Here is a 24,527-nt window from a genome sequence, read left to right on the forward strand (position 1 = left end):
TAAATAAAGTGCCAGGCCCACAAGAAATGGTTGGCTAGGGAATGACGGGGCAGAGGGAGAGCTGGAGACCCCCCAGAGGGGGAAGAAGAGCAAAAGGGGAAGGGGGACAAGCAGCAGAACGGGAGAACGTTGAAGGTTTGAGGTCCAGATGGCAGCTGGGGGCGGGGGTGGGCAGAAGGTGATGCCCCAAAACTGAAAAATGAAAAATAGAAGAGGTTCCTGGGTGTGTTTGGGTGAAAAGCTGATGGCTTTGGGAAAGCGATGTTCAGGAGGGGAAGAGCAGCGCTCGTTTCACAATGTGCAGAGCCCAGCGTCCTCAGCTCGAGCTCTGCATCCACAGAGAGCAAACAATGCAAAGCTCGACCACAGGCTTTAAAAAAAAACAACCAGGGAAGAACACGCTGGAAAGCTGCTGGGAGGACTGGGAAAGCTGGAGGGGAGCGCCCCTAGCACCAAAAGCTGAAGGGAAAACCTCCAGCAAGGAGATTGGATCCCTTCTCCAAACCAAACCGGCTTGGGATCACGACCCCGGAGAAGAGCTGGGACGAGGACACGGGACAGGAGAGAGGAAGGAGGAGGCCTTGTGAGCAAGCAGGTGCGAGACAACAAGTGCAGCGTCGGACCCCAAAGTGGGACCCCAAGGACGAGGCAAAGGGGGGGAAAAAAACGAGGAGCAGGAGGGCCATCAGGTGCAGATCTTGATGCGAGTGCCCTTGGCCAGGATTCGGAAGAAGGGGAAGATGCGCTCGTGGAAGGAAGCGTTGAAGGTGTGGATGTGGGTCATGCTCTCAGCGTTGTAGAAGCAAAGCTGACCCCGCTCGTAGTCCAGGTAGACGCCGAAGCGCCGGGGCCGCTCGCTGGGTGACAACGCCATCTGCTCCGTGGCCGTCAGCGCTTGGTACTTCTTCCCGTTGGTGCCAACGCACCAGATCTCCCTTTTCTGATGAGGCCCCATGGTTTTTTCTTTACGTCGAGCGGTCTCGCGTGCGGCCCCCACCGCCCAACCTTTCCGGCCCCCGACTTCTACCTCCCAGTAGTGACGGCCCGTGGTGAAGCCCTGGGATCCCAGCACGCAGTAATCGGAGTCGAAGCGCTTGGGGTTGTCGGGGAGGTCCTGGCGACGCTCGCCCAGCTTGACGCTGCGGCGGTCCAGGGACAGGCTGAGGCGAGGGTGAGCGGTGTCGGGGTCCAGCGTGATGTCAGCTGGACGGAAGGGGGAGGAGAGGGGTGAGGGGGTCACCCGTCGCTCTCTGTCCCCCCCCTCGCAACCCCGGCCCCACGTGCTCATCTGTTGTGTGTGCTGTGCTGATTTCGAGGCCCCCAGCCCTGTTTTTACACAGCGATTCTGGCTCCGTGTCACCCCCAGCTTTATGGAGGGGCTACGATAGGGGAAAACCCACTCGAGGAAAGCACACAGGAGGGGAGAGCAGGGATGCTGCTTTTCCTAAGGGATCGTGGGGCTGCAAACCACGGGAACGCAGAGCTGGAAAGGGGACCCCCTGAAAGAGCTGGGGAAGTCCCACCCACCCCGAGCAGAAAGATCTGTGGAAGGAAGAGGGCTCGCTCACCCTGTGGCACTTTGCTGAAGGCTTTCTCCATCTTTCTCATCACCACATCCTGCAGGAAATAGTTGCGGTATTTCTTCCCCACGTCCACCAGCACCATCTCGGGCTCCTGGAATTTGATGTTCTCACATCTTTTTTTTTTTTTTTTTTCACAGGGGGTGGAGAAGGGGAAAGCAGAATTTCAGCAACAGAAAGGAAGCGAGGAGGGCTGCACACAGCCAAGACACGCTCTGGAAAAACCAGAGCAGGGCAAGGATCGACCAAACTGGTTGCACTGGTGCAGCCGGCCGCTCCCACCCTCCCTCAGCCCCAGGAGACACCGCAGACAGAGCTGGGATGGAGCCACGTGTGTCCACTGTGGCTGAGAACTCCCAGCACTCCCCATTTGTTGGACCAAGATCTCTTCCCCACTCTTCTCCTCTCCCAACCGGCCCCAGTGATCCCCTGGATCCCATTTACATCCCATCTGACAGAAGTTTCCTTCACCCAACAGTTAGGACACAGCTTTCCCCTGTGTTACCGGGCCCGAAACGTGCTCAATGCTTTTTGACATTAAAGTTATTCACAGTGAAAAGGTGCAAACAAAGTCACTGACCTGATAAAAGTGCCTTTGATGTCCTGTGGAAGGAGGCAGCGGGGTGGGAAAGAGAAGGAAAAAGATTAGGGAGGACTGACGACAACCCCACTGTTGCTCCCAATAAATCCTCTTATCAGCCATGGCTCAGCACTGAGCCAGGACCGTTCCCTTTCCCGCTGGGAACAAAGCACTAAAGGCACAGCCCACACAGTGCTGGAGGCTGTTCTCACTAGAACAGACCCTAAATCTCTCAGGGCATCCCTTCCTCTTGCCCTTTTCCCACTGTGACCCCAAAAAACACCGCGAGGAGGGGCAGGGAAGCGCCCAGCCCATCTAAAGGCACTCTCCTTCTGGAGCACCACTCCCACCCTCGTGCTATTGCCTTGCCATACAGACAAGGAAAGGGATGGAAGGAGACCTTGAGCAGCTGCAGCCCGTCCTGTTTGCTCTTATCTTCTGCCTCTGCGATGAGGCGGCTGAGGGCCGCGCTCTGCTCCTCCAGCTGGCTGATGTTGCTGCTCTGCCGGGCCAGCAAGCTCTCGTAGCGCTCCTCCAGCTGGTGCAGGAGCAGCACGTGCTCCCCGATGAGGAACTGGTGGAGCAGCTCGAAATCGGACTCGAATTCCTTGATTTCCAGCTTCATCTTTTCCTGCACAGGGAGGAGAAGCATGAAGGGGATCGCTGCAGGAGGAGGGGTGTGAGAAAGCAGCTCAGTTTTGGGGAGCTGTGCTATGCTGCCCCCAGTTTCATCACACACTGTAAGCTCGGTGTGATGCTACATGCACCACAGCCAGAATCGAGCACGGTCTGCACAGATTTAGAGCATCCTCAACTCAAAGGAGGGATACCAGCTCCCAAACCACCAATTCCCACTCAACATCGAGGCACACGACGCTCTTACTGAGCTCTTAATTCAACTGGGAAACCATTTCCAGGCCCTCACAGCCCAATCATTGCAGGAAAGGGAATACGACGCCTCCGTGAGAGCTCAGAGCGGCAGCAAAGCTCCTCTCCCTGCTCAGTAACTCCCAACAGTGGTGGTGGGCTGACAGAACGGGTGGCCTCAGTGGTCTTTTCCAACCCTGACAATTCTTCTGTACGATTCTACGAAGCATGGAAGCATTCAGCTCTTACCCTCAGCTCTGCGATCTTCTCCTGCTCGTTGGATTTCTGCTTCAGCACCGCGTCCAGCTTCTTCTTCAGCGGCTCCAAGTGGCTCTGGAGTTTGTACTGAGGGAAGGAAACGCGACTCAGCAAACCCCGTCTGGGGCCATCCCCTCTGTCCTTTCCTCTTTTTGTCCCCAATTTGGTGGCACAGCTGAAAACGGAACCTCAGAGCCGACTTTCACACCATTTCCCTTTTGTTTTCTGCGAGGAACTGTGCTGGGAACGTGATTTTAAGCAGAAAATGGGTACCCAGACACTTCCACTCCTCACACCAACGTGCAGCTTCCCAACCTCCCACGCCTCCAACCCAACCAGCCCAGCAGGACGCGCCCGGCCTCATCCCAACCTCACTTTCCCTTCAAACCTCCGCCCTCCCACCACAACTCTTCCCCCAGCCCCACCTCACCGCTATCCCACCGCGACCCTTCTCCAGCCCCCACCTTATAATCCTGCACCACCTCCTCCAGGGGCACAACGCTGTGATGCTTGTGGCTCCGTGACTCCCTGCACACCACGCAGATCGCTTGCTCGTCCACCTCGCAGAACAGCTTCAGGGGTTCCTGGTGCTTCTCGCACAGATTCGGACACCCCCGACCTCCCGTTGCCGCCAGGATCCCTGGGTTCCCCCCAGGACCCCCCGAGGCCGAAGGGCCGGCGGGCGGAGCGAGGCGCTGCGGGTGCGGGTGGAGCTGCCGGATGATCTGCACCATGTTGGCCAACTGGAGGTTGGGTCGGAAATTCCTCTGGAAGAAGGTTTTGCGGCATTGGGGACAGGTGAAGGTCTGCAGGCGGCGAGGGCGGGCAGGCAGGACGGGGGGCGGGGGGCTCTGCGCTTCCTCCTCCTCCTCCTCCTCTTCCTCCACATCCTCCTCCATCACGTCCTCATCATAGTCATCGTCCCCAAAGTACAGCTCTCCCTGCACCCCTCCGTCCCACAGCTCCTCCTCCACGGGGTCTGAGAATCACGGAATCATCGAGGTTGGAAAAGGGATCACTGAGTCCAGCCCCCGCCCACCCCCACGAGGCCTCAGTGCCTTCCTTGAGTGAGGACCCAGCGAGTGGGCACAACACCGAGTTGCGACCCACGCCACTACAGAAGGACAATCACCTCCTGCTCCCACGAGCTGCACTATTTCTGGCAGAAGCCAGGATGCCGTGGGCCTTCTCGGCCACCTGGGCACGCTGCTGGCTCACGTTCACCCCCACATCCTTTTTTCCTGCACGCAGCTCTCAGCCACTCTGCCCCAGGTAGCGCTGAGTGGGGCTGCGGTGAGCTGAGAGCAGGGCCAGCAGCCCTGCTTGCCCTTGGCCCTGTGGAGCTCCACCCCAACGCCCTCAGCCCATCGAGCCCAGCCTGAATCTCCCCGTAGGGCCCTCCCACCTTCGGGTAGAGCGAGGCTTCCCCCCGACTCAGCATCATCTGCTGGCGCACTCAGCTCCCTCGGCCATCCATAAAGACACCAAACCGGCCCGGCCCAGCACCGACCCCCAGTACCTTCCCACAGCTCTCCATCCTCCTCCTCCTCGCTCCACATGTCGTCTTCCTCCTCCTCCTCCCCGCCTCCGTCCTCCTCTTCCTCCTCCTGCTCCACGTCCAGCTCTTCCTCCCCCAGCTCATCTTCCTCCTCTTCCTCCAGCTCTTCCTCCTCCTCCTCCTCCTCCAGCGCAGCGGCCCCGCCGCTCTCCTCCAGCTCGGCCTCTCCTCCGCCCCACAGCTGCGCGATGCACACCCGGCAGAAGTTATGCCCGCAGCCGATCGACACCGGCTCCACGAAGTAATCCAAGCAGATGGCGCAGATCGCCTCCTCCTGCAGCGTCTCCACCGGGTTCAGCCGCCCCGACGACGCCCCGTCGTCGCCCACCGCCTCCATGGGGAGGCCCCGCGGCCCTCTTCCTCCTGCCCCACAGCCCTTCTCCTGCCCCACAGCGAAGCGCTGGGGCCCGCCTCGAGGCCCCACACCCCCGTGAGCTCCGCTCCGTGCTCGGCGCTGCCCCGGCCGCTGCTCGCGGGGCCGTTCCCCGTCCCTCCCTCCGTCCTCCGCCGCCGTTCCTCCGCGCTGCGAACTCCGCCGACCAACAGCGGCACTTCCGCTTTCCGTCCTCTTCGCCGCAAGCCACGCCCTCTTCCCAGTGTCACCTGACAGGAACTTCCGGGCTGTTCACCGCCCGCCGCGCCTTCCTCCGCGAATCACTTGACCGGAAGCGGCGCTCCCGTCGCTAGGCAACGGGGATGGGGGGACGTGACTTCCGGCTGCTCCGCCTCTGGGTAGCTCAGCCGGTAGAGCGCGAGGCTGTTAATCCGGGAACCGCCGGTTCGAGTCCCGCATCGGGAGCGTTCGTTGGGGTTTGCTCTCCTCATTTTGTCTCCCGCTGCGCTCCGTCCTTCGCTGCGAGCAGTGCGGGAGCGGTGCGGGAACAGTCCACGCTCCACTGCTCCCAAATTCTGCCCCGGACCCCGGAGATCGCTCCTTCATGGCTGTATGGGGAGAAGCTGCCTTCAGCGTGTTTCTGTAGTGTAGTGGTTATCACGTTCGCCTCACACGCGAAAGGTCCCCGGTTCGAAACCGGGCAGAAACAGCGCTCTATTTTTAAGCTTTTCCCGTTTACATTGATTTTCTCCTTTTAATTTTCCCGTCTTCGCATTTCCATTATCTCCCGCTTTCCCTTCTTTTCTTCAGCCCCGCGGCACCGCCAGGCATTTCCTCGCTGTTCCCGTAGGGGTGGATTCTTTTTTCCAGTGCAGCTCTCCCCCGTGGAGTTGCGAATGCCCAGAGCCCGTAATTACGACGGTAATTAGCAGAATATTTAATAGCTAAAACAATCAGTCTCTTTCCCGGACCAGCGTGAATTAGTCCTCCCAGAACGTGCAGTCAAGAGCCCGGCTAGCTCAGTCGGTAGAGCATGAGACTCTTAATCTCAGGGTCGTGGGTTCGAGCCCCACGTTGGGCGTGCAGTTAATTTTTCTTTCTCGCTCACATTTCCTGATTCCAAACCCGCATCCTTCCCCCAAACAACGCCCAAACCCACTCGTGACCGCTGCTCCGAGTGATGCTTTAAAACCACCTCTCGTTTGTCAAGCAGCTTTTGTCGATCACAACATTGTGCAGCACCCCTTTATACCTCAATGCATTTCTATATTTCAACGCAGTTCTATATTTATTCCAATATCTATCTGTAATTCATCCCAGCACAGAGCCCTCCATGAGTTTGCTTTGGAAATGCCTTACAATAATCGCAGAGAGGCGAGAAATCGCCTCCCCTCCTCTCCTTGCTGCTTGAGGAGAGGATAAAACCTGCTTTCCCCAAACCCACTCGGTTCCGTTCCCCCGTGGGGCAGCCACGATCTGGTCCCAGTCCTCCCAGCTCACCCCCTATGGGCTGAGATCTCCCATCCCCGTTTGGCTCCGGTTCAGCCCTCGGGGCCGGATCTCCCTTATCTGCGGGGAGATAAGGAGGAGGAAAGGTCCCTCATTCCCCCTGCGGATCGGAGCCCGGCAGGGAAGCCCATGGCCACGCAGAGCCCCTTGGACACCCTGCAGCGCGAGGTGTCCTGCTCCATCTGCTTGGGTTACTTCCAGGACCCCGTCTCCATCCCCTGCGGACACAACTTCTGCCGGCAGTGCATCACCCGCTGCTGGGAAGGGCTGGAGGCCGATTTCCCCTGTCCGCAGTGCAGGAAAACGTCGGCGCACAAAACCTTTCGCCCCAGCAGAGAACTGTCCAACATCGCCGGCATCGCCCGGCAGCTGAGCTCGCGCTCGTCGGGTCAGTGCCAGCAGCACCGCGAGGCTCCGAAGCTCTTCTGCAAAGACGACCAAGAGCCGATCTGCGCACGGTGCGATGTGTCCCGGGCTCACCGCTCCCACACCGTGCTCCCAGCCCACCGAGCAGCCCAGGAGTACAAGGTACGGTCCTCACCGTGCCCCGAAATCCCGAGCCGAGGCCGCAGCGCATCGCTATGGGTGCACTGCAGCGACCCTCCGCTTGGTGCTCCCCCTCCATCCTTCCTCTTTGCAGTTCAGGACCACCACCGTCGGCCCTTTGCAACCTTCCCACCCTCCCCTCCCTTCCACGCTTTGCTCTTGGACTGCAGCCTTGCAAAAGAAAACCCTTAAAAGCAGCACGAAATGATCTTGTTATCGAATCTACAGCGCTGAATACTGAGTAGTACCCAAAAGAAGGGCTTCAGCAAAGCCTCTCCCGTCTGACAGAGGCAGTTTAAGTGGGAAAACGGGTTTTCCTCCTTTCTTTTGGCGCAGGAGGAAATCCAGGCTCGCCTCCAGGCTTCAAAGGAGGAGAGGGAAAAATACCTGGAAAGCAGGAAAGCCGGCGGCAGGACGAACTTGTACCTGGTGGGTGCAGCAGAGGAGATGTCTGCCTCCCCTCCACCCTCCCCCATTTGTTTTGGTGTATATGGGGGGCCGACCTTGCAGTTTTGGATGGCAGCTGTGCTGGGAACGCACCCAGGCTGTGTTTATCAGCTGGGGTTACACAACATTCCCTGCACTGAGGAGATAACGCTGCAGATCCTCCCTAACTCTGTAAACATCCCCCTTGCAGACCTCAGCTCCTATTCCCTCTTTCAGTTTTGCTCTCAGGGTAAAACTCCTGAACCCTCCCCCGCTGCTCTCCAAGTCTCCAGCGAGATGATCTCTGTCTTTTTGGTGTTAAGTTCCCATTGACATCGGTGTCACGCTCCCATTGGCACTGGTGATAAATTCCCATTGGTTTTGGTTGGGCATCTCGAGACCAACCCCGAAGAATCCATCCCCTTAATTTTGAGTGTGGTGGGATTTTCCTTTTGCCCCCATCCTTTCCACTCCCAAGGATGTTCTGATTCCACTCGGTTTTCCTTCTGCAGTGGAGCTGTGGCACATACGGCCGAATTGTGCCGGCTGTGCTCAGATTTGCCCAAATTGTGCCAACCTCAGAAAATAATCCAGCTGAAAAAAGCGTGGTGCATGGAAGGGGGAATCCTCCTGCCCTTATTCCATCCCGTTGGCGTTCCCTCTCATCCCAACAGGAGAAAACCAAGAAGGAAGGGAAGAGGATAGTGTGTGAGTTTGAGCAATTGCAGCGATTTCTGAAGGAGCAGGAGCGCTTCCTCCTGGTCCAGCTGGCGGACCTGGACCGAGCCGTCACCAAAGTGCAGGAGGACGCGGTGACGAAGGTGTTGGAGGAGCTGTCCCACCTCGACACCCTGATCTGGGAGATGGAGGGCAAGTTCCAGCAGCCAGACAGCAAATTCCTGCTGGTGAGAAGCCGAAGGGATGGTGGGAAATGGGGGGGGGGGGGAGCTCCCTGTGTCACTGTGGGTAGGACCACGCCACGGGCAGGGTCATCTCTGCCACGCACTGCTGTGAGAATTCACCTCTGTGAGAAGGGGCAGCCCGTGGTGCTCCTCTTCTGAACCATCTCTCCTCTCTCCTCCCACCTTTAGGACATCAGGAGGCTCTTGAATAGGTAACGTGGCTCCTTCCCATTTTCACCCTGATTCTTGGATGGCCCCTGGGGGAGGACCTCAAGGCAGAAGGATCCCAGGAGACCACGGGGTTTTATCCCCAGACAGATATCCTCATCCCACAGCTTCTCCTACTGAGAATAAAACAAATAACCCACTGTCTCACACAACGTTCCCCCCAACCCCCATCCTTCCACTCCCTTTGCAGCTGTGAGACGATGAAGTTCAGCCCTCCGGAGGAGATTTCCCCCCATCTGGAAAGAAAACTGGAGGACTTCCTTCAGAAAAACGCCCTGGTGAGATGCACGCTGCAGAAGTGCCAAGGTACGGAGCGGGGCTGTGGTGTCCTCCAGGTTTGGGAGGGGGTGAACCCAAAACCCCCGAACAATCAGCGTTCCCCTTCCCCATCTCCCAGTGCGACAAATCCGAGCTGCAACCTGGCATATAAACCTGATGCAGTGCATTTGTTCTCCCTTTCAGACAGCCTGATGTTTCAATTGCAAGAGCCGGGTAAGCAGATAGTGGCAGCAGGGGAGTGGGAGAGTGGGGTTTTTTGGTGTGTGGGTGGAAAAAAACAACGGAATCCCACAGGGAAGGGAGGGAAAGGGGACCGTGGCCTGATGCTGGTGGTCCTATGAAGACAAAAAAAAACGATTCAAGGCAAAACCTGAGAGTGTGCTTCCCTTTCTCCTCTATGGATGTGTAGCTGTTCCCTTCCTGTGTCTTTGCTGCCCTAAAATTTGTCCTCTCCCCATTATCTTACATCTCTACTGGGGGACGCCGAGGCTGGTGGCAACCCCATGCACCCCACGGTATCATGAATGTTGGAAAAGACCCCAGAGATCCTCTAACCCAACCATCTGCCCACCCCCACCACTAACCCACATCCAAAAGTACCCAGAGAAAAGTATGGGAGGGGGAGAAATCTCCCCAGCTCTCCCCAAAACTAAATCCTACCTCCATTCCCTGTCACATCCTGCAGCCAACGTCACCATGGACCCCACCACCGCTCACCCCAACCTCCATCTGTCTGAAGACCGAAAACAAGTCCGGGGACAACTGGTTCCTCAGGACCTCCCGGAGAGCCCCGAGAGGTTCAGCTTCGAGCCCTGCGTGCTGGGCTGCCAGGGCTTCACCTCGGGGAGGCATTTCTGGGAGGTGGAGGTGGGACAAGGAGGTGTCTGGGCCCTGGGGGTGGCCCGAGCTTCGATGAAGAGGAAGGGACCCATGAGCTTCACCCCCAAAGAAGGCGTTTGGGCGCTGGAGGCCTACCACTCCCTTACGTCCCCTCGTGCCAACCTACGTCTGAATGCGCTCCCCAGGAGGATTCGGGTCTCCCTGGACTACGAAGGGGGTCGGGTGGCATTTTTCAGCTCGGATGATGATGCTCCCATCTTGGTGTACACCAGAGCTTCGTTCAACGGGGAGAGGGTCCTCCCTTGGTTCAAGATGGGGATGGGGGCTCGCTTGCAAGAAATCTCCCAAAATTCCCCCTCAGAGGATCAGTCCACGAGAGGGCAGCTGATGTCCCACCTGGACTGGGTTGGGTTCAGATCTCCCCTAAAGATCTGTCCTTGAGATGTCCTTTAGTGAAGGGGACATCTGATGGGACTCGCGCTGTGGTTGCTTGGAGCACTGTGCCACGGGGACTCTCTGCTCTGCCCCACATCCATCCCCATCGGGAGCTTTGGGATGGAATGGGGAAACCACCAGAGGGCATGGAGGAGTTGGAAGGAAAGGGACAGAGGGGCGGATGGAGGACGGAGAGCACTTGGGAAATCAGAAGTGGGCCTTCCTAAGTTTATTTTGCCCTTAGCACATCGAATCCTATTTATAAACCTACTTGTTTTCTGTCTGACATCTGACATCAGCCTCCTGCTGTGGGGAGCTGGCCTCTGCCTGCATTTCTGATATTTATCCTTAATAAAAAATATGTTCTGTCTGATCCACTTTCTGCCTCGCTATGGCTGTACGGTTCTGGGTTTGCTTCGGGCCAACAAAGTTAAGAAGAGCTGCACAGAGGGAGGACTCACCTGAATGGATTCCCTCAAAAACCGATTTTCTTCTGAGAAAGCCCAAAAGAGGAAGAGGCAGCACCAAAATAAACACGGGCTGGTGATTGATTATAGAACCAAGAAGAGGAACCAAGAGAGAGCGGGAGTGACATCGGGCTCAGAATAACAGATGCGATATGAGTGGGTATCCCATGACGGAACCTCACCTCAGCATCACCAAAGGTCAAATTTACAGCTGAAATGTCAACGTCGCCCTTTGCTGTGTTGGTGTCTTTCCTCCATCTGCCTCCCGCTGCCCCTCTTGGTCCCATCTGTTGGGGAATTCGAGTGAAGCAGCTCTGATTCTCTTCCAGGGTCCCTTCAGCTCCGTAAATCTGCAATGCAGACATTTCCAGCCCAGCTGGTTTCTCGGGCTCTGCAGTCAGTGCTTTTTGGGACGCGATGCGACTCATTTGCCCAACGGTGTGACTCATTTGCCCAATGGTGGGCACCTAATTTTGGGATGAAAGGCACCAGGGAAGAGTTTGCAGGGATTTTGCTGGAAGGGTTTGCTGGAAGTGGAGTTTCCCCCTGTAAATATGATGTGTGGATTTGTTTTATGGGCGTGTGTATTCAGCCGTGGGGCTCAGCACGAGGACAGAGGGGTAGAGATGGTTGGAAATGTTTCCCCCAGAGCTTAGAGTCAGGATAGTGAGTGCTATGTGTGGGCTGCGAGAGAGAGGTCAAGTCCCAGAGACCCTCCCTCATGCCCATCCCTGTCCCATAAGGTTCTGTTTGGACATTTCCTTCCCTATTTCCTTATAGTTTCCCCACATTTGCCCCCTAACCCCACTCCTGCTGGCTTTATCCTAAAAGAAAAGCGACAAAAGCCACAAGGGGACATCCCTCAGCACCCCCCTGGGGTAAGGAACTGGAAGAGAAACAAGGGACAACCCCAACGCTCCCAGCACACCTGGCCAAGGGTGTCACCAGGAGCAGACCTGCAGGCTCAACGCATTCACCCCAGACTGGGAAGGAACAGGAAGGGAGAGCCCCAACCCCATCAAAGGGCTGAAAGCAACAGGTTTTGTCGGTTCACCAGGGTAGAAATTCAGACGGATATTAGGTTTTCTGAAGGAGGAGAGAGAAGGTCTCCGAGGAAGAGGAGCGCCCTGGAGTGCAGGAACCTGGAGGATCTGGTAGGTGTCGGGCACCGGACAGCAGCGTGTCATCGTGAGGGACATTTCTTTCCATCGTTTTTGCTTCCTGCACTTTAAGTTTAAGGCCCTCAGCTTTCTGCCCCCAATACACACCAATCTCTTTATGACTTCTACCAGCACTGTGCGTCTTTGTGTTACTTTCTATTTTGCACTGAGTTTGATTTATTCCCCACCCCTCCCCCCATCCTTTCATAAGGATTCCAGTTCACCACTGAGCTCCCCCAGTGGGAGATGCCCACCCGTGAGTGGCATTTCCAGTCCCATTGCTCTTAATTCTTTTTTATTTTAACTTTATGCATCTTAAAAGAGAGGAAGAGGGAAAGCTGAGCCCCAGCAGGGAGTGCTCAGGTTCCAGGCAGGAAAACATGAGCTCTTCTCGCTCTTGCAGCTGGAAGACCTGAAAAATGAGATTGAGAAGAGGCAGAAAAGCACTGCCAAACTCTCGGAGGAGATTTCCCCGCTGGATACGAAAGCAAAGGGAGAGAAGAGTCAGCAGTCGGTGAGTGAATTCCTCCAGGGAAGCTCTTCTCAAGGGGAAAAATCCTTTGGGGATGTCCTTCTTACGCCGACCGATTGGTCGCTGGCTTAATTATTGGTGCTTTCCTCCTGTTTTATGCCCGTTCTTTCCACCAGCCTGAAACCCCCGTGAAAAAGGGGAGGTTAAGATTTGCAGCCTCTTTTTTGCCCCAACATTTTATCCTCACCTCGGCACTCCCAATATTTTTTGCCTTGCTGAGGAAGGTCCCCGTGGGGTTGCTGTTAAAAATCCACGGCAGGGTTGGGAGAGCAGCAGTGGGGTGGATCTGTAGGATTCATTGCCGTGCGTGGATGCACCTGAGCTGGTACAGTTCCTCTTGGAGGAAGACCCAAGAGGTCCATCCCCTGTCAAACAATGCATGATTTCTACGACTTAACGACAAAATGGGTCATGCAATGACCTGACTTTCCACTCCTCTTCCTCTCTTCTGTCCCCAGGATGTGAAAAGCTCCATCTCCAGGTACGTGGCCTCTTTGAAAAGCTGCTCCTCACCAAGCAGTGGCCATCGAGGAAGAGCTCATCGCTGAATGCTCTTCTGCTCCGGGGAAATTGCGAGTTCTGAAAGGGTATTTTGGAGATCACCACTATGTGCTAGCTTCTGCCTTCATTTTCCTGATGATTTGGGGGGATATACTGATCAGAAGGGCTTCAGTCTCAAGTTCAAGCAGGGAAGTTCAGCCTTTGTCTTCGTGAGGTTTGGGTTGCCAAGGGGTGAGCGTCGCCACCCTCTCATCTCTGGCATCAGAGTTTTTGAAATAATGACATACCCTATGACATAATCACTCTGAAAAACGCGTTTATTTTCCCTCCAGGTGTGGAAAAGTGACCTTCCAGCTGCCAGCGGGTGTTTCTCCGGAGCCAGAAGAGAGGGTCTGTCATTTCCCATGGAGGAACGGTGCTCTGAAGGACACCCTGAAGAAGCTACAAGGTACTCAGGAGGGAAACGGAGGGATATTGGCACAAACCAGAAGCCCATTGCTCATTCTGGACACACTTTAGGAATAGAATGCCACAGAGAGATGGAAGAGCAATGGGTTATTCCCAGTCAGGAGAAATGAATAGTTGAGACCCGTAGGAATTAATACCTCGTTTGCCACTCTCTTAATTACATACTTTGCTGTAATCCTCGAGAAGTGCTCACGGATGAAGGTTGGGCTGCTCTGTGGCTCTGCTCCCCTCCAGCTTCGCCTTTCCTAAAAGTGCTTTTTGCTGAGCATGAGAACCTAAAGCCGCCGTACCTGTTGGGTGGCGGCGTGCCTAGACCGACAGGCTGTGCCCAAAAGGACAAAAATAGGTGCTGAAGGAAGAGTACACGAAGTCAGGGCAACCAAACGAGTTTTCTTCACCCTGTAGGCTGAGTCTGGTTGCAGTTCGGGATGACGGCCCCAGGGCAGATCCCTCGCCTCGATAAATAACCATTTCCCTAAAGCAAATACAGCAAGCGGGTTGACCTCCTTCATTATCCCTGCCTTCAGATTTTGGCTCTTCTTTTTTGAACCATGGAGTTGGCTGAACTGGTCTGGGTTGGTCTAGGAGATAAAGCACTGCAGACTTTGCTAGGCAATGTCCTGTGGATCTCTTTCCTTCCTTTCTTTCTCCCCTCACCATTTCTTTTGGCCAACAGAGCAGAAAGTCCGCCCCACAGAATGGTTGAGGTTGGAGGGGATGGTCCCATCCTACAACCCTACTCAAGTGGGGCTGCCTAGAGCACATCCAAGTGCTGGAGATCCAAGCTCTCCACATCCTCATGGCCTCAGCACTGAGGACCCAAAACCTCCCCCTCCTCTTACACCCCTTGTCCTCTTCCCCCACAGCCAGCATCACCCTGGACCCTGACACCGCTCACCCTGACCTCGTCCTCTCCGAAGACCAAAAGAGCGTGAAACGTGGGGAAGGACGCCAGGAGCTCCCCGATAACCCCGAAAGATTCTCCTACTGGCCCTTCGTGTTGGGCCACCAAAGCTTCACGGCTGGCCGGCACTGCTGGGAGGTGGAAGTGGGGGACGAAGGGGACTGGGCCATCGGTGTGGCCCGTGAATCCATCCCTCGAAAGGGACAACTCAGCCTCTGTCCCAAAGGGGGGATTTGGGGGGTGGAGAAATGGGGAGGACAGGTCCGGGCGCTCACCACCCACAAGGTGACCCTATTAACTCTGCGCTGGGTGCCCAGGAGGGTCAGCGTCCACTTGGACTACGCTGGAGGGACGGTGACGTTTTTTGATGCAGATGAAGGGGGGCTCATCTTTGTTTTCTCCCACGCGTCTTTCGCTGGGGAGAGGATCCGTCCGTGGCTGTGGGTGGTGGGGGCCAGGTCCAAGCTGAGGCTGTGTCCCTAAGATACGGACAAGTCCTCCATCCTCAGGGCACAGCCACTTTCCACCCATCCCATGGGGAACAAAAATGAGAAGTTGGGTTTTTATGCGCCCTATGAATCTATCGGCGCAGAATCATATTGATATGACATTGACTGATGTGATATTGTTAAGAAGTGCTGAGGAAGAGGAAAATGGGGCGAAAAACAAAAGGAAAAGTGCTGCAATGGATAACTGGGATGTGGAAAATGGGGGTCAGAAGGGAAAACCCCACCCGAAAGAGTGGCAGAAAGGCATATTTCCCCAGGGTTTGTCCGATCAGGTACAGTTGCCCCCATCTGAGATGGTCACCTTCAAACTGAGTGGTCTACTCTTCTCAAATATTTGGTATTTGAAGCCTCGGAGTGTAAAATAATTAATAATAAAACAGGAAATTTTCCCCTCTGTGTTTTTCTCTCTGCCCATAGCGGAACACAGCGCTTTCAGGGCTGCCCCACTTTTGGGTTCCAGCACAGCCAACCTTATGCAGATACCAGGAATGGGATTGAGTCGCCCCAAAGTCAGATCCCCCTTGGAATTGCTAACAAACTCTTCAGATATTTCCTGCATCCTCGGGGTCATACTGGAAATCTGTCAGATGAATCAGAAAGGTGAAGATTTCTGTTCCTCCCCATCTGATTGCTGACCTCTGTGAGTGAGAGGATGCAGTGGTTTCCCCCTCATCCCCACGAACCTGACATCCAGAAGCAGTGAATAAACAGACGCAGAGGAATTTTACAACATATGAACCTTTTTACTTCGTCTAAAACAGAACCAATGGAAACGTTTGTGTTTGGGCACAGGAGAGCTTCAGGAACACAACGTGATCTGAGAGCCCTCACTCCACACCAGAAACCAGGGGTGAATGCTCTCCCCTTTGAATGAGGCTGATGGGAAAACGAAGATCAGGGCCCTCTTATCAGCATCAAAAAATGCCACCTGACCGCCCTCGTAGTCCAGGGTGACCCGAACCCTTCTGGGAATGTGGATCTGGGGCAGCGTCATGCGCTCAAAGGAGGAGAGAGCCCAGAACTGTCCCTCACAGAAACCCATAGACCAGAGCTCAATCTCAGGGCTCTCACCGCTCTCTTCTCTCCTCTTCAGGGACTCCTTGGCCACCCCAACAGCCCAGGAGCCTTTGGGTGTCACCTCCACCTCCCAGCAGCATCTCCCCGAGGTGATGCCCTCACGGCCCAGCACGAAGGGGTCGGTCCCAAATTCCTCATCGACCACATCCCGTTGTGCATCTTCCCACCTCACGCTCCTCCCGTCCTCCGACACGGCAAGCTGGGGGTGAGCTGTGGTCGGATCCAGGCTCACGCTCACTGCCAAAGGAAACCAGAGCATTTCCCATGACCCCATGGTTGTTGGGATGAGCAGGGAGGTCCACTGGAGTTCACCCCATTCCTTGGGACGCTCCTCCCTCTTTGGGACCCTCTCCCCCTTTGGGACCCTCTTCTCCCTTTGGGCAGAGGATTCCTGCACTCCATGAGACGTTTTCCCCCTCTTTTTCATTGCTATTTTTTCAGACAGATGTATCTCCCCCAGATTTTCCCCCAAATCACAGCCCATCCCATGCTGTGCTCATCCTTCCTTTGGGTTTTATCAATCCCTCCTACTCCAGAAGATGGACTTACTCTTTTCAGGCAGCTCAAACATCAGGATTTCTACAAGAAAAGGGAGAAAAAAGAGAAATGTCTGATATAACATGATAATGTCATCGTGGATTATTTTGCCCAGTAATTGTTTTCTCTTCAGGACATCCGTTATGGTTCTGATTCCAACAAACACAACTGATGCTCTCAGCAAACTTATCTTAAGTGCTGCTACAGATATGGCTCCTTCTCCCCACTGCAGCCCGTACTCAATACCTTTGAAGTTCCTCAGGATCTCCTCTAACGCATTATTTTTCTCCCTGAAGTAGCTGAGATTCTTTTCCAGGTCTGGAAGAAGCAATGAGGGCTGCGGGAAGTTTTCCTTTCCCAACCTGGAGAAGGAGGAAAGAAAGAAGTGGCACAGTGTCCAACCACCGTCCCCAGCCTGGAGCCGTCCCCACTCCATCTATTTCTCCCCTTTATCACTTTCATTTCCATTTAACGAGGTGGGCTCAGGAAGCTCCGTACCTGCTCAAGGTGCTCCTGATGTCCTGGAAAGGAGAATGGGGAAAAGAAACGCAGTGAATGGACTTTGGTAGCAGTACACCTACTGAAAACCCAACCCCTTTCTGTTGGCCACCACCCAGAGCCACAAAGCAGCACGGTGATGTTAACCATGCAGCATTCTCCCCCTCCTCGCCTGCAGAAATTTGCTCTCCGGTTGCTGGCACTTCTCCTCCATCTCCTGGATCACAGATTCCAGATGGGAGATCTCCTTGGTCAGGCTGGTGACGTTCTCTTCCTGCTTTTTCTGCACGTCCCTCTCCAAGTTTTCCAGCTGAGCCAGCAGATGATGTTCCTGCTCCTCCAGGAAGAGGCGCAGCCCTTCAAATCCACCCAAAATCTTCTGCCGTTCAGCGCTGGTCTTCTCCTGCCAGGAGAAGGGGTCATGGGAGGCGGTGGAGAAAGAGGCAGTGCCTGATTATCCTCAAGTATTCCTCAGCAGGGATGTCCTGATGTCTTGCAGTACACCCCCAAGACAACGATGTGAGCAAACCCACTGAGGTTTTGCTTTGCATCCCTTAACTGAGTCCCTTCCAGGGCTCCAAACTCCACCTGCTACCTTATTTTCCCCATGTAGTCCTTAAAAAAACAACCACCACCAAAAAAAGCCCCACCAACCCACAGTGCTTCATTGGGTTGGGTGCATGGAAAGACCCCAGTCCCAATGCAAAGCTCTGATTATCGCATCTGAAGCCGAAGAGGACCACCCACACCCCCATCCCACTCTTAAAAATCACACTCTCACCAAATACTCCCAGTTTCTCCTCATTTCATCCTCTCGGAGCCCCAAGAGTTTGTCCCTGTCTTCCTTCAGCGTTTGCATATGGGATTGGATTTGTTCCTGGGGGAAGAAAACACGACTCCGGGAGCTGGGAGTTCGCAGAGAGCACAGAAATATTTATCTGGGAGGGGGATGGCCTCGTGGTCAGCCCCAGAGCCTCTTGGTTCAGAACTCTGGGACATGGGAAGGCTTTAAATGGGAATAACTGGGAATAAATGCCGCAGGGCTTCTGGGACCAGCTCATTGCTTGGAGCATCCTCCTCAGCAGTGCCTGGTGAGAACCAGACTCGAGCTCTGCGATGGGGAGGAGGTGGTGGAGCCCTCAGACCTTCGGTTCACACAAACCCTGAGGTCAGACCCAGGGTGAGAAGTGAAGCAGCAGAAGCACTGGTGCACGGTGTGTATCCTCATTTCGAAACACCCCACTCTGCTTCGAGGGGGGTGTGAGCACCCCGAGAGAGGGGGCAACGCTCTCACCCCCAGTCCACAGCCCTGGGCGTGGGGTGGGACACTGCAGCCCGGTGGCGAAGTGCTGCAGAGGGATCCTCTCATCCCAGCGGTGCTGTTCAGACAGGAGAAATAAACCCACAAACATCAACCCCCCCCTAAAAGACAACCCCAAACCCTTTACCTTGTATTCCTGGACAGCATCCTGCACAGGAAGCATCGCGTGAGCCCGGTGCGCCCGCGACTCGCGGCAGACCACGCAGAGGAAGGCTTCATCATCTTTGCAATAAATGCTCAGAGGTTCACGGTGCTTTTGGCATCCTCGGTGCCCCGGGCCGTCCCCGCGGGCCGCCTGCAGGCTCAACCTCCTGGCGATTTGCAGCGCCCTCGCCAGCTCCCGGTTGGGATGGAAAATTCTCTCCGGAGCCGTCTCCTTGCATTGGGGACAGCAGAATTCCCCCGTGGACCATTCCCAGCACCGAGCGATGCACGCCCGGCAGAAATTGTGTCCGCAGTGGATGGAGACGGGATCTCGGAAGTAGTCCAGGCAAACGGGGCAGGAGGCTTCGCTGGGGAGGTGGGGAGTGGGGTTGGGTGCAGCCATGGGGCCCCACGAAACACTGAGAGTTTCATTCTCCCCACCGCGAGGGAAAGGCGTTTCCCTTCCCACCAACCCCAAGGGTTTGGGGTGGGCAGAGCCTAGAGCTGAGCTCGGGGTGGGGGAGAGCTGGTGACGGCCCAGGTTCTAATGGTTCCATCCCCTATAACTGTGCCCTAAACATCTACGTGGGTGTGCAGCAACCCACATGGGTTGGCAGGGGGGAGAGAATGAGGATGAGACCCACAGCACAGATGGGAACCAAGGGAGTTTGGGGTGGGGGCTTAGGATGGGATGAGGGAGAGCTGGTTGTATCCCCTATAGAGGTCTCCATGCCCTAAATTTCAGCACGGGTGTCCTGATACCCAAAATATCAGGTCCCCACAGCACAGCAGGAAGGAAGAGAGGAACAGAACCCACAGCACGGATGGGAGCAAAGGGGATTTGGGGAAGGGTCTGAGCTGGGATGGGGGATAACTGGTGACGGTCCAAGTCTTGCTTGTTGCATCCCCTATGAGCGGTACCCGTGAGCTAAACATTGCTCCTCTGCTACCCGAAACATCTATGCCTTGAAGCAGTTATGCTTTTGGGAAGATATTCCCTCAACCACCTCTTCCCTCACCCTCCTTTATCTATGCACACAGAGATGGGCTCAGGCAGCCCCCAGACGCCTCTATTTCCTCCACACTGCTCCAAACCTCTACCGAACTTCCTAAAAATTCCCTGGAGAGGGCCATGGGATCACGAAGCCATCCTGTGGGGTGGGATCACAAAGCCCACAGCCACGCGTGGGTGCCCCTCCAGGAAGACCCGAAGTCCTCAGAACCGAACTGAAAGAGATCCCGAGGGCGGATGGGGGGTGGGTGGGGGCCATGGGGTGGGTGGGGGGCGCGGGTGGGGCCGCTCGGGGCCGTTCATGGCTCATTAGGGCAGAGCAAAGTCACGGTGTCGGGTTTGGAGGATGCCAACCTCCTGCTGGTTTCGTTCTGAGCGCTCTGCACCCAAAACCGGTGACCCTACGCGAAGCCCCACACACAAACAACAGCAGATGTGTTACGGAGGGGTGCTCTCAGGAAATGTATGGCTTTGTTACCCAACATCGTCCCCGTGCAAGCTCACACTGCTCACTTTGCATGCAGGATGCAACCTCCGCCGCTGCTCTGGGGCAAATTCAGGGACTCTCGTTTAATGGGGTGAGGAATGACACCGTGAACCCTCCGGGACAGCTTTTGGGAGTCTTTAAATGCGTTTGCAACACCACTTTGGTGGGGAAGTGGTGGATTTGGGGCTGGATGCAGCAATGGGGGTTTTGCGGAGTGAGCGGAGCAGAGCTTTTGCAGCAGGATGTGATTAAAGATAAGCCGTAATTGGCGGCTGCTCGGCCCCAGGATCAGCACTGAGCCCTGCAAAATAAAATCAGAAATCTGATTAAAAGCAGAACTGAAAGCAGCGTCAGCTCTGCACGGTGCAGAAATGAGAGCAGTAACTGAAGAAGAAGTGAAGAAATAATGAGCAGAGGTTCTGGTGCTGTTTTTATGGGGTGCCCTATGGAAGCTGCAGCTCTCTTAATGAGGCAGGAAGTAATTAAAGCTGTTAATCTTCACTGCAATCAAACTCTCTGTCCCCCCACGTGCAGGGGACAGCCCGCGTGGAAATAGGGTTACCCCTCCACCTCTCTGGGTCTTAGGGGGTGTCCCGCAGCTCGGTGCTGCGGCGCTCTTAACGAGGCAGGAAGTAATTAAGGCTGTTTTATTTTCATTGCTCCCTTTCACCTTCCCCCGAGCACCTGCAGGAAGGGGAACAGAGCGGGTGGAAAGCGAAAGCTGCTCTGTCATTACTATCACCACTATGGATGAAGATAACCCTGCTGAGAGCTTCCAGGACGAGGCCTCCTGCTCCCTCTGCTTGGGTTTTTTCCAAGATCCCGTCTCCATCCACTGCGGCCACAACTTCTGCCGGGCGTGCATCACTCGCTGCTGGGAGGAAGAGGAGGAAACCTTCCCCTGCCCTCGCTGCAAGGCGACGGCCACGCAGCGAAACCTGCGCCCCAACCGCGAGTTGGCCAAGATCATCGAGATCGCCCAAAGGCTGAGCCTGAGGGTCCCCAGCGCCGGCGAGCGGCTGTGCCAGAGGCACCGGGAGGTCCTGAAGCTGTTCTGCGAGGAGGAGCAGGAGCCCATCTGCCTGGTGTGCAGGGAGTCCCACGCGCATCGCCTCCACGCCGCCGTCCCCATCGAGGAGGCGGCGGAGGAGCACAAGGTACCAAGGAGGGGACTCGGGTGCTGCTTCGCGTGGAAATCGTCGGGTTTTCAACTTTTCTCAGCGTGTTTGGTAGGGCTGGGGGATGGCCGGCCTCTACTTTGGTCGTCCCAGTGCTGTCTCTGTCAAGGAGACGGCGGAGCACGAGGAACGGAGGGCAGCGAGGAGGAGGAGGAGGGTGAAGGAGGGATCCCAGTGTGTGGTTTTGCCTCCCACCGTTGGGTTTCCATCCTTTTTCAGTGTCTTTTGTGGGTTAGAGGGTGGCCAAGCTCTGCTTTGCTGACTCTCCATTCTCTTCCATCATCGATCATCCCAACACCGTCCCCATTGAGGAGATGGTGGAGGAGCAGAAGGAAGGGAAGGCTACGAGGAGGAGGAGGGTGAAGGAGCGGTCCGGGTGTGTGGCTTTGCCCTCCATAGTCGGGTTTCCATCCTTTTTCAATGTCTTTTGTGGGTTGAAGGATGGCCAAGCTCTGCTTCTCTTACTCTCCGTTCTCTTCCATCGTTGGTCATCCCAATGTTATTCAAGATCTCACTCCCAGATCATCGTAGAGATCCTGAAAATCAGCCCAGAATGCCACGTAAGGGAGAGGGCTGGACCAAAATGCACCAAGAAAATGTTTCTTCTCCATCCAGGAGAGGATCCAGGCTCATGTGCAGATCCTGAAGGAAAAGAAGGAAAAACTGCAGGGGCTGAAGGTGGCTGAGGAAGGGAAAAGCCTGGAATTCCTCGTAAGTGCTTGTCCCTGTGTGGCGGTGGCCTCGTCCCTTCCCTTCCCTTGGGTCATCCCTGCAGGACGGATGTGGAGGCAGAAGATGTCCCCAGAATCGCATCTCTGTGTTCCTTCGGGTGTACAAACTGGGAATTACACACAAACTGAGGATGTCCTCTTTGTGGGATGGTGGGAACACCCACTTCCCCCACATCTCTTTGCTCCTCGAGCACTTCATTTGGGAGCACACGTAGGATTTTGCCAGGATGCAGCTGATTTCTTATCCCTTGGTTTGCCCACAATTGGGGCGTTGCTCCCAGGTTCCCCTTATAAATATATACAGAAAAAAAAGACCACACGATTGCTCCTTTCATGCCTTTATTTCCCTTTCTCTGTTTATGGTTTTGTTTTATATCATGCCTTGCTGACCAAAGGTCTGCAGCATTTTGGGTACAAAGATCACATCCCCTGGGAAATGCTCTCAACCAGCCCCAGAAATTGCAAAAATAACAAGTGTTACTCATCGCTCTGTGACAGTCGCTGGAATTTATGGCTGTGCTGCACCCAAAGTCACCCCAATAAATCAGCTTTGAGCAGTGTTGGGCCTTGAGTGCACTAAATTTCCCTGCAGGAGAAGGTCGAACAGGAGAGGCAGAAGGTGTTGTCTGACATCAAGGAGCTGCAGCAGCTCGTGGAGCAACAGGAGCATCTCTTCTTGGGGCAGCTGGAGAAGCTGGACCAGGAAATCGTGAGGAGGAAAGAGGAGAACGTGGCCACGCTTCTGGAGGAGATTGCCACCATCAGCGAGCAGATCCAGGAGCTGGAGGAGAAATGCCAGCAGCCACCGTGCGAATTCCTACAGGTTCCTGTCACTGTGACCTTCAAACCCTTTTAATTCAAGCACAGCTGGTTTACATCCCTATTTCAGATGGGTACGGGGTTTGTCTGCAGCTTTGCTCTCATCCTGATGCTCCTCTCCCTTCTTTCCCTTGTAGGACAGCAGGAACATCTTGAGAAGGTTTGTGGTTCTTCCTTAAGTCTCTGTGATATGAGCATAATTTATTCCTATACTGGTGGTGCTCAGCAATGAAATCCCACTCCCATATTACCCCCTGTGTAGACCTATAGGATGCTGCCAAAGGTGCCCTGGACCACCCAAAATTACAACCCTACTAAAATATCTAATTAATTATCCAGATAATTAAACACCCGGGAACGCATCCAGATAGAAGGGGATGCTGAGCATGGACTTTCCACCCCTCATAGCAGACCCCGATGTGAATGGAGATGGGTTAAGGAGGTGGGTTACTGGAAAAACCAAATCCAGAAAGGAATCATCAAATATTGTGCATCCTTCCAGGCTGGAGAGTGAGAAATCCCAGGAGGTGCCGGAGATATTGCCTGGAGAAGAAGGAAACCCCACCAACCCTCCTCAGAAACACACCGCCCTCAAGGAGACACTGATGCAATTTCGAGGTAGGGAGGAGCTGGGGAGGAGAAGGGTTGAGGCCACAATAGGTTTGGGTCTGTTTGCTGTAGGTTTTTGTGAGGAAATCCCAATGGAGCAGAGATCCTGGAGCAGAGATGTCATCCCCAAGTGCCCTGTAGCCTGACCAGCAGAGCAGAAAGTCAAAGGATCTTAAGGAATAGTGGGGGAGGAAATAGAAATCCGATGACCCCCAGAGGTCCCTTCCAACCTCAACCGCTCTGTGACTCTGTAGTACTTCCCCTCTTCCTCTCGTTAGGAATAATACCACTCCTGCATCACTCCACAGCTCCAAAATGGGAGCTGGAATGTCCCAGGGTGGGGAAAATGGGGAAATCTCAGCCCTAAGACCAAGGGAAAGTGTCCCTAAGCCCTCTGGGATCGAGCCGCGCTTCCAACGCTCATCTCTTCCACCCTCAGAAAGTCTGACGCTGGACCCCGACACAGCGCATCCCCGGTTGGTCCTATCCGAAGACCTCAAACGTGTGCGATGGGAAGAGAGCCGTCACCCCGTCCCCGAGAGCCCCAAACGCTTCGATTCGTCCCGCTGCGTCCTGGGCCGCGAGGGCTTCAGCGTGGGGCGGCACTACTGGGAGGTGGAGGTGGGCGACGGGGAAGCGTGGGCTGTCGGCGTGGCCAAGGAGTCGGTGGAGAGGAAGGGGAGGATCAGCGTCAAACCCGACATGGGGATTTGGGCAGTGGGGCAGTGTGGGGCTCAGTATCAGGCTCTCACCTCGCCCACCAGCCCCATAGCGCTGCTCGCTGCCCCCAAAGTGATCGGGATTTACCTGGATTACGAGGCCGGGCGAGTGGCGTTTTTCGATGCCAACAACGAGGTTCCCATTTTCGCGTACCCTCCCACATCTTTTGGAGGGGAGAGGGTCTTTCCCCTGCTCTGCCTGGGGAGGGGCTGCCGGTTCACGCTGTCCCCGTGAGACCCCGTGGGGCAGCAGTGCCTTCAGCTCAAATCTGGGGGAGCCAAGGGGTCTCATGATCCCAAAACCTGGGGAGATCTCCAGGTCCCATCGCCCCAAGTCAGGGGACACACCATGGTTTCATCACCTACGATCTTTGGGACAGCTCCCGGTCTCATCGCCCTAAATATGGGGAGACCCCAGGGGCTCTTCACCCCAAGTCTGGGGAATCCATGGGGTCTCATCACCCCAAATCCGCGGACACCTCATGCTTTCATCTCTTCAACGCTGTGTCGAC

At 55.4% G+C, this 24,527-nt stretch overlaps 4 protein-coding genes and 2 non-coding genes across 6 annotated transcripts; 4 read left to right on the plus strand and 2 right to left on the minus strand.

Annotated features, from left to right (window-relative positions):
• Positions 1–265: 265 nt before the first annotated feature.
• Positions 266–5,185, minus strand: TRIM41 (tripartite motif containing 41). Its single transcript, XM_065753987.1, has 7 exons — positions 4,805–5,185; positions 3,750–4,264; positions 3,277–3,372; positions 2,561–2,791; positions 2,161–2,183; positions 1,569–1,696; positions 266–1,203 (listed from the first exon to the last, which is right to left on the minus strand). Exons 1-7 carry the CDS (start codon positions 5,178–5,180, stop codon positions 686–688), a joined length of 1,887 nt encoding a protein of 628 aa, XP_065610059.1. The 5' UTR covers positions 5,181–5,185; the 3' UTR covers positions 266–685.
• A 628-nt stretch (positions 5,186–5,813) lies between these two features.
• Positions 5,814–5,886, plus strand: TRNAV-CAC (transfer RNA valine (anticodon CAC)). The gene has a single exon. It is a non-coding gene; the product is annotated as a tRNA-Val (tRNA).
• A 299-nt stretch (positions 5,887–6,185) lies between these two features.
• On the plus strand, positions 6,186–6,258 carry TRNAK-CUU (transfer RNA lysine (anticodon CUU)). The gene has a single exon. It is a non-coding gene; the product is annotated as a tRNA-Lys (tRNA).
• Positions 6,259–6,768: 510 nt separating this feature from the next.
• LOC136059828 (uncharacterized) lies at positions 6,769–15,087 on the plus strand. Its single transcript, XM_065753979.1, is given in 14 exon segments — positions 6,769–7,214; positions 7,569–7,661; positions 8,333–8,563; positions 8,750–8,772; positions 8,979–9,094; positions 9,251–9,280; positions 9,753–10,346; positions 11,590–11,963; positions 12,373–12,483; positions 12,960–13,029; positions 13,032–13,081; positions 13,083–13,180; positions 13,335–13,450; positions 14,337–15,087. Coding segments are annotated over 14 exon segments (2,826 nt in total). The 5' UTR covers positions 6,769–6,815; the 3' UTR covers positions 14,858–15,087.
• A 505-nt stretch (positions 15,088–15,592) lies between these two features.
• Positions 15,593–18,909, minus strand: LOC136059836 (zinc finger protein RFP-like). The gene is made up of 7 exons (XM_065753988.1): positions 18,444–18,909; positions 17,777–17,872; positions 17,168–17,398; positions 16,996–17,018; positions 16,744–16,859; positions 16,510–16,539; positions 15,593–16,197 (listed from the first exon to the last, which is right to left on the minus strand). Exons 1-7 carry the CDS (start codon positions 18,861–18,863, stop codon positions 15,683–15,685), a joined length of 1,431 nt encoding a protein of 476 aa, XP_065610060.1. The 5' UTR covers positions 18,864–18,909; the 3' UTR covers positions 15,593–15,682.
• A 1,486-nt stretch (positions 18,910–20,395) lies between these two features.
• Positions 20,396–24,290, plus strand: LOC136059822 (E3 ubiquitin-protein ligase TRIM39-like). Its single transcript, XM_065753972.1, has 6 exons — positions 20,396–21,116; positions 21,753–21,848; positions 22,461–22,691; positions 22,825–22,847; positions 23,190–23,305; positions 23,736–24,290. The coding sequence occupies exons 1-6, from the start codon at positions 20,706–20,708 to the stop codon at positions 24,248–24,250; spliced, it is 1,392 nt and encodes a 463-aa protein (XP_065610044.1). The 5' UTR covers positions 20,396–20,705; the 3' UTR covers positions 24,251–24,290.
• Positions 24,291–24,527: the final 237 nt, after the last annotated feature.

Source organism: Cyrtonyx montezumae, unplaced genomic scaffold (genome assembly GCF_038088225.1).
Source record: "Cyrtonyx montezumae isolate F1298 unplaced genomic scaffold, pur_monq_1.0 scaffold_88, whole genome shotgun sequence".
Lineage (NCBI taxonomy): Eukaryota > Metazoa > Chordata > Aves > Galliformes > Odontophoridae > Cyrtonyx > Cyrtonyx montezumae.